Source organism: Uranotaenia lowii, chromosome 2 (assembly GCF_029784155.1).
Source record: "Uranotaenia lowii strain MFRU-FL chromosome 2, ASM2978415v1, whole genome shotgun sequence".
Classification (NCBI taxonomy): domain Eukaryota; kingdom Metazoa; phylum Arthropoda; class Insecta; order Diptera; family Culicidae; genus Uranotaenia; species Uranotaenia lowii.
In genome coordinates, this window is record NC_073692.1 from 213,350,595 (window position 1) to 213,366,140 (window position 15,546).

Consider the following 15,546-nt stretch of genomic DNA (forward strand, 5'->3'; position numbering starts at 1 on the left):
GTTTGTCCACAGTTCAAGTCTAAGCTTATTTTTATTCGTTTGAAATACAAATGGCTTTTTCGGCACTTCAGCAAAAAAACATCCCACATGTGATTATAATGTACGGTTCAAAAGATCTCGACGAGACAAGACAAAATTAATTTCTATGGGGCCAAGAAAATCTTCTACAATGGGAGAAAAAAGTAGTAAATTCAAGAAGTTGTATTATTTCAGGATAGGATTGTTCGATCTTCTGGAAAAGATCGATTCCCAAGACCGATTAAGCTGAATGGCTCCAGGATCGATTCACCTAAAAAATCTAAGCCAATGGATCGATCTCTTCAAGATCGATCTTTTGAACTTTTGTAAGAAGAGCTGCATAAGGGCTGCTTCGCGCTGAAGTAAATATTGAAAAACGATAGGAAAGCTCAAAAATTTCAACAGCAAATGTGTGAGTAATAAAAAAAAAAGTTTTCTTATTCATCATCAGAATGTTTAACTTTTCGTGACTTTGGTTGAGTGTATGTTAAGCTTGCCAGATTACTCGGCTTTATCCAGGTTTGACGGATATTTATTATAAAATTTTGGAAAAGTTCAGTCCAGCCGGTTGCCCGGTTTCATTGGAAAAGCTCGAATTTATTCACTTTATTTGCCAAAAAAACAAAAAAAAAAAACAAATTTTGTTGTAAAAATGTTTTATTTATGCGACCAAAACGAAATTTTTTGAGCAAGTTTTATAAAAATAATCATGATAGGTTTTTTGGAAACCTAAAACACGATTTCAAATCTGCTGATGAGTTTTTTTTTGTTGAGTTATTTCTGGGTTTTTACCAAATTAACCTGGTTATTGCCCGAATTTTCGGTTGAAAATATTAAACGTTTGGATTTTGCCAGTTTTTTAGATAAAATAGCCTGGATATGAGCTGAAAAAGTTCAGGCAACATTAGTCTGTCGAAAACAGAATAAATATATGCATATTTACATACGACATACTTTCAAGGTAAAATTATGAACAAGTTAGATAAGAATATGGCTTAATATTCTAATTTTACTGATTAAAGCAATTCAACTATTTTAATTTAATTCACTTGGTGAAATGGTAATTTTGAAAAGGCTACGGATTTTAATTAACGCTGGTGTTTTAATACCATCAATTCAGACACAGTTAAAGTTCAATTCTTCCAGCATCCACATTTTTCAAGTATAATTTTCATTAAGAATAGAGGCAATATTAAAATTATAATTTTAGAAATGTTATAATTCAAATTTAAATATAAAATGAATGCTTTATTTTTCTAGAAAAACTTTTTTATTGTGAACTCGGTAGAATGCTGAACAGGCGTGTTTTTTTTTCAAATAAAATTTGTTGCTCTTTAATTTGATCTCAAAATTCTGTCACGGTTTTCTGTGATGCTGTTGTCATGAAATTTGTAGTAAAGTCAAATACAAAAGTCCACAAATTTAATCGTATTTTAATAATTCCATTGGAAAAAGTAAATTTTCATTACAAATACAATAATATTTAATTAATTAGATTAAAAACATGATGTTAATAGTGATATCAAAATTCTTAATTTCGAAAGTATGTACAAAATGTAGAAATTCTATTAGTTCTGTGAAAATTTTCAATATTCTCTGATCTTTGACATAGATTCTGTGACGAAAATTTACAAAAAAATTGTGAAATTATGCATAATTCTGTGATTTCGGCAAACTAGCTATAAGACTTGAAAGTATCGATAAGAAATTAAATCTTTAGCCGAGTAAAATGCTACAGAATATTAAAGCGTGATTTAAAGCAGAATAACTTTCAAGTGACCGTTCTATGTAACTTTCGATTACTTGAGTATTTAATAACAGTTCAAGTTTTCCTCAGGAAAATACATATGTTAAGGCGGTCTCGATTTTATTGGCATGGAAGTACCAATAATGAAAAGCAGTCTTCAGCATGGTCCAGGAATTAAAATTAATCGATTTTGCCAAGGCTAAAGAATCGATCCAAAATATCGGAAATTTGAGTTAAAAAGATCGATCTCGCAAAGATCGATCCAATATCGACCAATCCTATTTCAGGAATAAGTGGCAAAAACGTTCAGCTTGCGGGTAAATTTCTAAATCTTGTCGACATGCAGATGGTTTCGAAAGTCAGTTTTTACTGATCCTATGTCGAAAACAACTTAATGAGTTCTTTAATTATGTCCAAATGTATGTTTTACTGGTATGGATTCCTCACATTCTTCCTATTCCAATGCAAGAAGGGCCAACATCACAAAAGTATTTTTAGTAATCTAAAAAACGTCACATGGAACATTTGTTCGAAATAATTTCGAGCTTTACCAACTAAATATGCATAGAAACTTTCCACCTTCATCCCGACTGCGCCCAGAAACAGGAAGGTCTCAAATTTTGCGTATTCAATCAACCTCTCTTATAAAAATGAGAAGTAGGCGTTGATTGAATGTGACAGACGTATTTTTTCGGAACTGAAAATTCTATAATATTAAAATTAAACAAATTGTTGTAAATTTTAATTCAATTGTCAATTTTTAGTGCTGTTCGACCGAAAATATATGGATAGTTCTATCTGTTGAACTCCGTTTTGTCGAACTGTCTGGTGTTGTGAAAAATTTGATGATAAATGAGAGTTAGAGATTCAAGGGGGAATAAAAGAATTTGAGAAATTGTGGTGCACCATTTTAAAAAGTTTTCTATCCAGCTAAGTATCTTCACAGAGAACAGACGTACAAGCTCGAACAAAAAAATTTCAAAAATGTGTGTAAAATTTCAAATGCTGACATCCAAAAAATATGATCAAAATGGACTTGAAAAAGTGCCACCTATTGCGCCGTTCAAAAGTTACAAATCAAATTCTCAAATGCCCAGTTTTCGAAAAGGCGTAATCGTTTATGAACTCATTAATAATTAAACTAATGCCGCTTCAAAATAGACGGGTTCAATTTACTGCTGGATAAATGCAATAAAAGTTAATTTTGACTGCAAAGAATTTCACTCCCTTTGTTTCATACGGTTTTTGTTTATTGATTTTTTCGGTGAGAGAAACCATTTTTTTTTAAATTTACATAACGTTTCGGGTTACTTTTCTTCACCCATCATCAGAAGTCCCCCGACGCCTATTCGAAAACTGAGCACTTGAAAATTTGATTTGTAACTTTTTTTTTAATTAATAACGTTGGCCCCTCCGGCCAATTTGAAATCGCCGATTTGAAGCCTAAGGCCGATGACATAGTGAGTGCGATGCGATGCGAATCAGCGGAAAATTTACGGACGCAGCCTACGCGAACTCGAGCGGCGGAACAAATTGACATCTGCTTCGCCGCGTTGAGTATGTCAGGTTTAAGCGATTCACATACATTTTCATCAAATGTGGTTCACCGCATTGAATCGCATTCACCGCATCGCATCGCATCGTATTCACTATGTCATCGGCCTAATGCCCTTTCAATCGGAATGCAATCTTAGGATGAAATATTTGTCATAATTTAAGAAAAACCGACCGGAGGGGTTCAAAGTTATTGATGAAAATTGGTTTTTCATGTTCCTCCCGAACAAAAAATGTTCCAATTTTGGGACCTTGTACTAGGCCTTGGATCGATTTGTGTAAATGCAAGTGGTAAGTTGTTTTCTATATGGATCGGAATTTAGAGGTTGAAGCCGTGACACCAAATCGGGCTACTTTTTTAATCTTTGTTTAAGAAAATTTGACAATTTGAAAGCTTATGATCGCAAGAAAAAAAAATAACAGAAGATATATTGGCTAAAAGTTAAAAGTGAAATGTGAAAAACAACTTTCAAAAAGTTTTTTTAAACATCACTATAGGGGCATAATGAGAACCCCCAAATAATAAAAAACCACCTCGACCAGGAATCGAACTCGAGTCTTTTGATTACCTCTCAGACGCCTTAAACCAATAGGCCAAAACATTAGATGCAACAAGTCAAGCTGTAGCTCTATAATTCAGTTGACTTCAACGAATTGAATTTGCTGTTAGATTCTACGGCAGAAAATGCTCAGCGTGCCCCGATCAATCGTGCTCTATACGCCCCGAGTCAACAAATTAAAGAAAAAAACAGGTTTTAAAATTGGATATAGTGAAAAATCAAAATTTAATGATGGTGAAAATACAATGTAACAATGTGTAGAGGAGATAAGTAAAGTATGCATTTTCTTTGATAAATTTTCATGAGGAATAGTTTCGTACTTCCTATAGTTTTAATTTTTCTTTAAAAAAGAAATCTATTTAAACAAAAACTTCTAGGTTCTTAAGTGTTGAAAATATTATAATTTTCATACACGCACTATAATACACGCACTGCAACATGATATACACATTGCTTCTGAATTTTCACCGTCATGAAATTTTTGATTTTTCTCTAAAATCAATTTTAAAGCGCGATTTTACTTCAATTTGTTGATTCGGAGTGAACAGAGCACAATTAATCGGGGCACGATGAGCGTTTTCTGCCGTAGCCTCTAGCAGCAAATTTCACTCGAAGTAGCCAACTGAATGATAGAGCTAAATGTCGGAGAGGTAATCAGAAGTCTCGAGTGCAATTCCTGTTCGTGGAGTTTTTTTTTCGTTTACCATTCATGATCGATTATTTTGATTGTTGCATTATATGACTAGTAGCATCTTGGCGGGTGATGCAAAGCACCAAAAACACAATGTATGAGTGTGTGTGAATTGTTTGTATTCTACAAACAGTCACACATTATTTTAGTATTCCTTTGTTTGATGAATTCACGCCTCACCGTTTAGTGTAAAATGCATCGACCATGAATGGTAAATGAAAAAAAAATCACCTCGAACAGGAATCGAACTCGAGCCTACTGCCCAAGTAACCATAAGCATTAAGCCATAACCCTTAATCAGCATTAAATCAACATTTTTAATGCAAGTTAGCATTATATCAGCATTCATAATGCTTTTTAGTTTTATATAAGCATTATTAATGCATAGAAGCACTAAAAAAAATTAGCACTATTGATAGCACGATATGCACATATCGAGCTACTATATAAAGTTACGAGCATTAAGACTGTAGCACTAAAACTTCCTGTTAATGCTTATATAAAGTTATTATAAAGCTTTAAATCTTATGTGGGACTCGAACAGTACTTGAAGTACGGGTTTTAAACCTACCTTATCAGCATCAAGAGTGGTCGAAATGGTAGAGGCGCAAGGAAAGATCAAGGCTGCTGCGGGATCCTCGGTTTGAGGCTCATCAAAGGTAATTCATAATTCAATTATAATCACTTCTCATTTCAAAGAATCCTTCATTCAGCAGGTTGATTTGACTTGATATTTTAATTTTTGTTCATTTTGATTAATCATAGAATAATTTCCCATTTTGCATTTCCGTTTCACATTAGAGTGTCCATTTCCCGACCATTTTCCCATTCCCGGGAATCGGGAAATCCGGTGGCCTGTTTCTAGGGAATTCCTGGGATCCCGAGAAATATTCAAAACATGTAAAATATATGCTTTTCGATTCAAATATACATAGCTTATCGAACTATGTTTCATGTTTCATAATGTTTTTTATACTTTTTTTAATCAAATAAATCAAACTTTCTTCAACAATGATAAATTAAAAACAGCAACTATAAAATAACATGAATAAGTCAAATTAAGAAGTCATCCATGCAATTAAGGGTTGCTAAAAAAATGTTTTTGTTTGTTTGATTGTTCCAATCATTTTTCGTTTTTTTTTGAGCACTTTACATATTGCTCTTTATATGAAAAAAAAAAACTATGTATTCTTCATTTTGAGATTTTGAACTTCACTTTGCTGTCAAAGCCAAAGGGAAACAAGTGCATGAATGTTACTTTCGAGAAACACAATCTATCTACCTGCAGCGCGGTTTTTCATATATTTTTCGAACTGTTTTGGATTTTCGTCCAATGAATACGGTGTGGAAATACATATAAACTTATTAAACATATCTATTTGAATAAAAAAAAGGAACTAAATGGCTGCAAAATGTCTACTGTCAAAGGAATCGGCATATTCTCAATGAGTTTTGTATGACTAAATTTTCTAAAACAACAATAAGAATGATTCCGGAGGCTTTCAGGCTTTTCCAGGGAAAAAGTTTTATACACGCCGGGAATTCCCGGGAATGAAACTACGATTCCCGGGAATCGAGAATTCCCGAATTTTTCAAATTCCCGGGAATTCCCGCCCGGGAAATCCCGGGACAGACACTCTATTTCACATCAATCATGATCAATCAATTAAACAATTAAAAGGTGTTGCAGTTGCAGTATGCATTGTTAATGCTTTTATACGGCTTGAGAAAAATGACTATTTGATGGTGCTCTAATTCAGCATTTTTTTTTTTTTTTAAATATGTCTTTATTTGTATCAATTCATCATTACATTTATATTACATTTTTTTTTCATTAAATTAGGTGTTCAGCTCAATAATGAACTGTTCAGAGCCCTATAGTTAACTAGATATTAAAAATTTATTTGTAAGAATTAAATATGCTTAGCGCAATTAAGAATTTAATGTAGGAGAACATCCTGTAATGGCAAAAATATTTTAAACTTAAAACTAAACACTATCCTAAAATTAAACTAGTTATAAAGAGAACGAATCTCTGCGATGGAAGACTGCATCGATTTGCCTCTGAAGTTGGAGATGATTTTGTTGGCCATCTCTTCGATCGATTCAATGCCCGCAATCCTATGAAGATCTTCGGTGCTGTGCCAAGGTGGAAGCCGCAAAATCATTTTCAGAACCTTGTTCTGAATCCTCTGGATGGCTTTCTTCCTCGTCGCGCAGCAGCTAGACCAAATCGGAACTGCATACATTATCGCTGGTCGAAACACTTGTTTGTAGATAAGTAACTTATTTCGCAGACACAACTTGGATTTCCTGTTGATGAGAGAATAAAGAGATTTAGTATATTTATTACACTTAGATTGAATATCTTCAATGTGATTTTTAAAAGTAAGATTCCGATCAAGTGTAAGTCCCAAGTACTTCACGTGATCAGACCATTCTAATGAAACCCCATTAAAAGTTATGGAATGATTTTCATTAGGTTTTAAAAATTGAGCTCTTGGCTTATGGGGAAATAAAATAAGTTGAGTTTTGGAAGCATTAGGAGAAATTTTCCACATTTTCAAGTAATTCAAAAAGGAATTTAAATTTTGTTGCAATCTACTGCGTACCACCCGTAAATTTCGACCTTTGGCTGAAAGCAAAGTATCATCAGCAAATAATCTTCTACCTTTTCCTTCTGGTACATCAGGAAGATCAGAAGTAAAAATATTGTATAAGATTGGCCCAAGTATACTACCCTGAGGAACACCAGCTCTAATGGGTATCCTTTCAGAGCATGAATTTTGATAGCTTACTTGTAAGGTTCGGCTAGTCAAATAATTTTGAATAATTTTGGTGAGATATACAGGAAATTCAAATCGAGCTAATTTCGCTACTAAACCTTTGTGCCAAACACTGTCAAAAGCTTTTTGAATATCAAGAAGAGCAACACCAGTTGAATAACCCTCAGATTTGCTAGCGTTAATCATATTAGTTACACTCAAAAGTTGATGTGTAGTAGAATGTCCATGACGAAAACCAAATTGTTCATCAGGGAAAATAGAATTCTGATTAATGTGAATCATCATTCTATTCAAAATAACTCTCTCAAATAGTTTACTTAAAGATGGAAGCAAACTAATTGGTCGATAACTTGAAGGCTCTGAAGCACTTTTTCCAGGTTTCAAAATTGGAGTTACTTTGGCATTTTTCCATTTATTGGGAAAATAAGCCAAGTGAAAACATTTATTGAAGATTTTAACTAAAAAATTTAAAGTGCTTTCAGGCAACTTTTTAATAAGAATATAGAAAATCCCATCTTCCCCTGGGGCTTTCATATTTTTAAATTTTTTGCAAATCAATTTAAGTTCATCAATATTTGTCTCACAAGAACTTTCAAATACATTTTGTTTAGAAAGAATATCATCAAATTCAAGGGAAATTTGAGCATCAATTGGACTTACAACGTTTAAATTAAAATCATGAGCAGACTCAAATTGTTGGGCCAATTTTTGAGCTTTTTCTGCATTCGTTAAAAGAAGTTTATCCCCGTCTTTCAAAGTAGGAATTGGCTTCTGGGGCTTTTTCAGAATTTTAGTTAATTTCCAAAATGGCTTTGAGTAGGGTTTTATGTCCTCTACTGCTTTGGCAAAATTTTCATTACGAATGAAATTTAAACGACGTTTGATCTCTTTTTGAAGGTCGCAATAAATAAATTTCAAATAAGGATCCCTAGTACGTTGATATTGGCGTCGACGAATGTTTTTCAGTCGTATCAAAAACTGAAGATCATCATCAATTAAAGGTTGATTAAATTTATGTTTAACTTTGGGTATTGAAGCGGCTTTAGCGTTGACTATTGAAGTTGTCAAATTTTCTACAGCCAAATCAATATCTTCAATTGAATTCAGTGGAACGTTTACATTCAAATTACGTTCAATAAAATTCCTATATCGCTCCCAGTCAGCTTTTTGAAAGTTAAAAGTTGATTTTAAAGGGTTTTCAATGGGACTTTGGGATAAAGAAAAAGTTACTGGAAGGTGGTCTGAATCGAGGTCCGCATGAGTAACTAATTGACTACAATGCTCGCCTAAATCCGTTAGAACCAAATCAATTGTGGAAGGATTTCTAATCGAAGAGAAACAAGTATGCCCATTAGGATATTCAACAGTGTAATAACCTGCAGAGCAGTCATTAAATAAAATATTCCCATTTGAATTTGATGAAATATTATTCCAAGATCGGTGTTTTGCATTAAAGTCACCAATAACAAAAAAATTAGACTTATTTCTGGTGAGTTTTTGTAAATCTCCCTTCAAAAAATTTTTCTGTTCACCGCTGCATTGAAAAGGCAAATATGCGGCAATAATTATAATTTTCCCCATAGAAGTTTCTAATTCAATTCCAATTGTTTCTAAGACTTTTGTATTGAAAGAAGGAAGAAGTCTAAATTTGAGACGACTATTGATGACAATAGCTACACCCCCACCTTGTCGATCAAGTCGATCATTTCGCAAAATTTTATAGAAAGCATTGCTTTTCAAGTTAATGTCTGGCTTTAAAAAAGTTTCAGTGATGGCAGCAATATGTATGTTTTGAGTTTTCAAAAATAAAAAGAATTCATCTTGGTTAGCCAGCAAAGATCTAGCATTCCAATTCATAATATTTAAACATCTATTTGGATCCATGAGGGAATCGTAAAGTCATAATAATTTTGTTAGCATAATTAAAAGAAGTTTGGAAAGCTTCAAACATTGAATTTGCTTTCAACATAAGTTGCATCATTTCCATTAAATTTTGATGCAAAAATTTTAATTTTTCCTCAGTTATCTCACCCAAATCAACAAAATTGTTAGAATCAGAAGAGGAAGGTCTAATTCAGCATTTTTAATGCTTATTAAGGGCTATGCTGTGATAGGATTTATTCAGCCCGCTATTTCGCCGTTTTAGCATTAATTCTCCATTATATACGTCACGCATATAGTGCAAAACAAGCATTAATTCAGAGTTATATGTGGGATAGTGTTGCTTAAGGGCTATGTTTTAGTGCTTATGGTTACTTGGGTAATTACCTCTCCGACACCGTACCAATAGGCCAAATCGTCAGATGAAACAAGCCGAGCTGTAGCTCTATTATTCAGTTGACTTCATCGAGTGAAATTCACTACTAGATTCCACGGCAGAAAACGCTCATCGTGCCCCGATTAATGTTGCTCCAGTGGGGGTTCTCGTTATGCCTCAATAGTGACTGATTTTCAGCTTTCGGCAAAAATTTTTAAAATGCATTTTTAAACGTTTTTATCTACTTTTTCAAGTAGCAGCCAGTTAAGAAATAGACTTTTTTAGTGTCTGAACACGAAACAATGATGTAAGTCACATATCATAGCTGTTTTCTTTGGTTGAATAAGCGTCTTCCTTAAGGTGACCATTATGCTCTTTTCTCCCCTACATCATGCTGTAGTGTGTATCTTATAGATCAAGATGATTTAACGATCATAAGAGCTTATTTCCCGGTGCACAATAATTATAATATTTTCGTTACTTGATCACCTTGCTGTTTTTTTAATATGTCTGTAAAAATGATAACATTTCTTTTTTGCTGAAAAATTATTACTGTAGGACCTACAAAACTTTTCCTCATGAAAATTTATTTGAGAAAATTCGTACTTTCGTGAAGAAGAGGAGTGCTTACTATGCCCCGGGTGCTGGTTATGCCCTTACCTCCCCTATTTTATTTAAATAAATATTGTTTGAAAGTAACTCGACATATTCACATATTTGTTGGGCATCTTTAAGAAAAGAAGTTTTTCCCTGACACAAAAAATGAAGATCTGCAGCCTTTGTCGCTTTGTCGAGTAACCCAAAATGTAATCAACATCAATTCGGACAAACAACAGAGACCACGCTATAAGATATCGACAGCCGGCAAAGTTGAAAGACGGAAGCCCAAGCAGCCGCCAAGCCAAGACTCAAGCAAGACCGAAGACCGACACGCACGCATGCAGATCTCTATCTCCTGATGCGGATTCAGGTTGTAAGATTGGCCGGCCAGGATAGCCCAAACTTGGACCATAAAAAACACCCCTGAGCCTGGGCGAGAATAGCGCTTCCATTTGGCCGAGCCACGCCGTTCAGGGTCCGTCTCCGATTTGAGTGCTTTCTCGCGTGACTTTGGCAGGTTTTATTTTCGGTCGGTCGGTCGTTTCATCTGAACAACAAGAATGGCCGGTCGGCCCGGGGGAAGTCCTCCAATCCTACAGACAGCCACCGGCACAGGTCGTCCGTACCGAGGCCAGAGAAAGAATGAAAAGGAAAATGCATGGCGATCGACAAAAGGTGTGATCAGCACGTTCGATCGTTTTGTGCTCGAGGGAGATTAGCCTTTTTGGAGCCGCCTTTCTTTATTTAGATTGTGTCGACCAAACAACAAAAAAAAGCGCTTCGGGTCTAATTTTGGAAACCATCAAAAGACAGATGGTTCTCTCAAGATACGATTTTAGTTATTCAATTGCAAGGGCCCAGGAAAAACTTCGTTAAATAATTTTCATAGGAGTTTGTGAGTCATTTGAAGTTTAAAATATGTCATTTGACCCCCTCTGGTACATTTAGTGTTAAACTAAAAACTATTAGCTGTGTCTTACCGTAGCGTGTGCAGTTGTTTTTCGTTGAGAACCGTCCGCACCCGGGTTGGTTTTCCGTCCGAGGGTCCATTGGTTCGGTTGGCGCGGATGCTCTTGTGCGAACCGGATTCGCTGCCGGAGTCTGAAATCGATAAGAAGAAACACACCGAACCGGGATTAGGGTTTCCGTTTGCAATTTGTGGTTTGATCAATATTTGAAGTCCCTTCCCCGCTCAAGTAGAATTTTTATTTTTTTACGGTCTAAAGATTCTATCGTGTCAGTTGATTGCAATAGATTCATATCAGCTTAAGCGGGAAATTTGTGACATAAATTTGGTCCACCATTCGCATAAATTCAAATCGAATCAAACGCATCCAGACAACTTATGCGCATTCATCGAATTCCGTTGTGGAGCGTACGGTGAACATCTTGCTCCCCGCACATTCCCCCTCTTTTGATTGTCGCAACCCATCGAAACATCTCAACTCCAAAAAAAAAAAAACCGGTATCCCATTCAATTCGATTCGCATTGATATCTAAATACAAAATGGCAAACCGAAAACCGCAAAAACTCCGAGTGTTCCCCATCATGTGTTTGTGGAGAATCTCTGGCGGTTTTCTGAAACTACCGTCTCCGTCACCGTCGGAAGGAGCGAAGAACGAATCACACTGGATGGGGAAAGGACCCCCGGCAGATGGTTGGTCGGCTGGATGGGGGAGGGCCGTCCGTTTCATCTTTGCCGGTGCGTGATTAAGTACAATTGCTTCTTGCCTCCCCCCCCCTCCCCCTTTTAACAGAAGACCACTGGCAGACGCTGAGAAATGGCGAAGGGCGGGAAGTTGTGTTGGTGGTTAAATTTGCTTGGGTTTACCCTTCTCTAAGCAGTCAATTTTACACTTTGGTTTCAAACATTTTGAAAAATTGAATTTTTGTTTACGCTTTATTTTTAAATAAGCTGTTAGATTTTTCATATGAACTTTATTTATATTACATAGCAGTTTAGATCGAAAAAATAAATAGGTTATAAAAATATCCAATCAATTCCTCGAGTAAAATCAAAACAGCGGAAAATGGTATTTTTTTTACCTTTAGTATTCAGAGTTTATCTTTTTATGTATTGGTCAAATTATTTCAATTCATTGGTTTTTCAGATTATTTTTCACGTCCCTTCCCTCATGATGTTTCAACTTCAAGTGAAAAAAGTGAAATTTTTCGCGGTCTAATTAATGGGCGAAAAACCATATATGGAGGCCCACTTTTTGATCATAAATTGATCGTTGAACGAAACACGCGCGGTAATTTTTGAAATAATGTCGAAAGGAACGATCATTTAAAAAAAAACAATGAAGAAATGATCATGGATGTATTTTCGACTTCCCGAAAGACGATGACAATGCGCGTAGTAAAAACAAGAACACGAATCGTGAAATGTTTAAATATCATGCGCATGGTAATTTAGACACGAGGAAATTACTATGAGCTGTCAAAGTTCGCATAGTAAAAATACTATATCGTAGTACTTTAGCCCAGATTTCTGGTATAAAATACTAAATCGTGGTAGAAAATACTAGATCGTGGACATAGTAAAATTATCATGATCCTGTATTCGAAAAACCCATGCAATTTTTTTCCGTGTAGGTCACAGCCAAAACAAAAACTGAATTTTTTGTTATTGGAAAATTGTTGAATTCGTGTTATGACACTTGAAAATTTTTGATTTTTGAACCAGACTTGATACTTTTCAAACGAACCCTCTATAAATAAATATGTTACAAAGTTAGTATTTTTCTTATTAACCATTTTGTTAAAACCATTTTATAATTGTCATGCCTACCTTTACAGGTCTTATCAGATTGTGTATACTCTCTTCCCCCCCCCCCCCTCCTAACTGCGTTGTAAGGTCTTTAAATATGTGTATCAATCAATTTTATTTTATAAAAATACATTAATGTACCTACCAATATTTATTTCAAAACATTCAATAAAATTTTATTTGCTTTTCGACGTTCATATTTTGCTTTATTTACACCATTTCTTTCGTTTGGTAAGGCAAATTTTGTGTCATATATGAATTTTTTAAATTACCTATCTTACGGGTTTGTGGAACAGTGCCACAAATTTACCCCACACAAAAACTGCATTTTTTTAAAAAAAAAACTATCGGAAATTTTTGGATTCTAAAATGATTTTCAATTTCAATTTCCATACTCAATACTAACTATTCTTAAGCTATGATTAATGAAGATATATTTCATTTGATCACTCAAACACAAATCGTCCTATACAGTATGATCAAATTCTAGAGTGTAGTCTCAGTATTGATTATATAACTAACTTTCAACAATTTATTGAACACTATAATAAATTAATTTTTATAATATGCTAGTTTAGTGGCGTTGCGGTAAACGTTACGATGAAAATTCTTGATAGAAGAATTAAAGATTGAAATTAAATGAGGGATAGATAAAGCAGATGCTTAATAGAAGAAATTTTATAGATGTTGAAATTGAGCCAAGAGCATTTGTATGTATGGATGAACGTAATTGCGCATCTCGCTATTAATTCTCTCAGCCCTTCAACTGATGCGGGACAAAGGGTCTAGAACGCACCTTTGAAGCATTTCATAAAATATGCTTTTGGCACAATTTCAAAATCTATAAAATTTCTTCTATTAAGCATCTGCTTTATCTATCCGTCATTTAATTTTAATCTTTAATTCTTCTATCAAGAATTTTCGTCGTAACGTTCACCGCAGCGCTACTAAACTTGCATATTATAATAAACCAATGGTGACTATTCGTTAAAAAGAATAAATTAATTTTGGAGAATACAAAGACACTACCTATTCGTAAAACACAAATAATAAAAAAGCATTATATCAATTCGGAAATACTGAATCTAATAGTAAAAAAAAATGTACCACGTCTCTAGGTAGAATTCTATGTTTGAATCAGAATAAAAAAAATAAAGAAATGAGATTAAAAAATAAATTGAAACTCTAAAAAAAAACTTCGACAACTTTTTTTTTGTTTCGATTATAGTCGTTTTACCATCTTTATGGCATTCGCGACTTTTATCAACGTTGCAGTTGGCGGATCGTTATTGAAAAACTTATCCGGTACAACTGTGTTCGATGTTTACTCTTGGGCTAGAACTCACGGACATCGGCTCAGGAAGCAACTGACTTGCTAACTGAGCTATATCACAAGCCCTAAACTTCGACAATCTGATTACCAACAGCCTGCAGAATCTTGAAAATGTGTGGAGTAAAATCAATAAAATTGTCTTCAATAAGCATCTTACACTTCCATGTTTGCAATCAACGTAGATGGTGTATTATTGAGTAATGGAATTACCATCACTGAACTTTTCAAAAAATGTTTATAAGCGTTCGTCAAACAATTATCACCAATTGGATGAAGCCCGAAACAGATTTCCAAAGTTATGAATTCAAGTTTCCCTTCGCTACTGCCGAATACAATTATTTTTTTCAACAAAATTGATAGTCCTTAAAATAATTCTGCTACAGGAATTGATGGAATATCAACAAAGATTTTTTTTAAATATAAACAAAAATACATATATCGAAAAATACACAGAACTTGTTAATCAAAGTATACGAACAAACTCCAGGAGTACGAAGCCTGGATTTCCTGTCGGTGACATTCTAGTCCATTCCCAGTCCTAACAAGGCTAGGTTTCCGGTGAACCACCACGCCTGCAGTATCCAGAAGGACGGAGGGTTTGAAAACCTACCTCGAACTTGGTCTTGTTTAAAGCCACTTGTCCTGTCAGCGGATGACTGAACACCGACACAATATTGGCGAGGATTCGAAGCACGGTGTCTGGAAGCTCGTTCGGAATTCAACAATTAAGCGATGGGCGAATACGGAAGCCGCGGAGTTCGAACGTACGATTTTTGGAACAACCAACTCCGTCTCTGCGTCAGAAAAGCGACATCTCGTTGACAAACTAGGACGACCCGGAAATCAGGCCGTTCGAGCCGCTCAACAACAATGAGTGATTAACAACTAAAAGGTGTGTCACATCAAATTGTATCACGGAAAGAACGCTGTAGAAATTTAATTTTTATGAATTATATCTTATTAATCTTATTTTAAAAATGCGGAGTTGTCACACCGGAACATCGGTAACATGCTGGGAATCGTCCAATCCACGGTCAGCAGAGTACTAAAACGATACTCCGAGATCCTAACCATCGACCGGAAGGTGAAGAACGGCAAAAATAGATGCTCCGTCAGTGAAAAAGATTACAAGCGCGTAGTTAATCAGTTTAGACGTGATCCGAGAAGTTCGGTCCGGGTTGTCACCAAAAAGCTGAATTTGTCAAGTCAATTCGTCCAGCGGACCA

General features: G+C 34.9%; 1 protein-coding gene across 2 annotated transcripts in view; it reads right to left on the minus strand.

Moving 5' to 3' along the window:
• LOC129749894 (insulin gene enhancer protein isl-1) overlaps positions 1–15,546 on the minus strand; it is a 114,787-nt gene that overhangs the window by 5,223 nt on the left and 94,018 nt on the right. The window contains exons 5-6 of one of the 2 annotated variants that reach the window (XM_055745017.1): positions 11,194–11,314; positions 6,443–6,883 (exon numbers count right to left, since the gene is read on the minus strand). In XM_055745017.1, the coding sequence (XP_055600992.1) occupies positions 6,583–6,883; positions 11,194–11,314 (422 nt within the window). In that variant the 3' untranslated portion in view covers positions 6,443–6,582. Of the gene's footprint in view, positions 1–6,442; positions 6,884–11,193; positions 11,315–15,546 lie in introns of those variants that run through there. The other variant, XM_055745015.1, reaches the window with a different exon arrangement.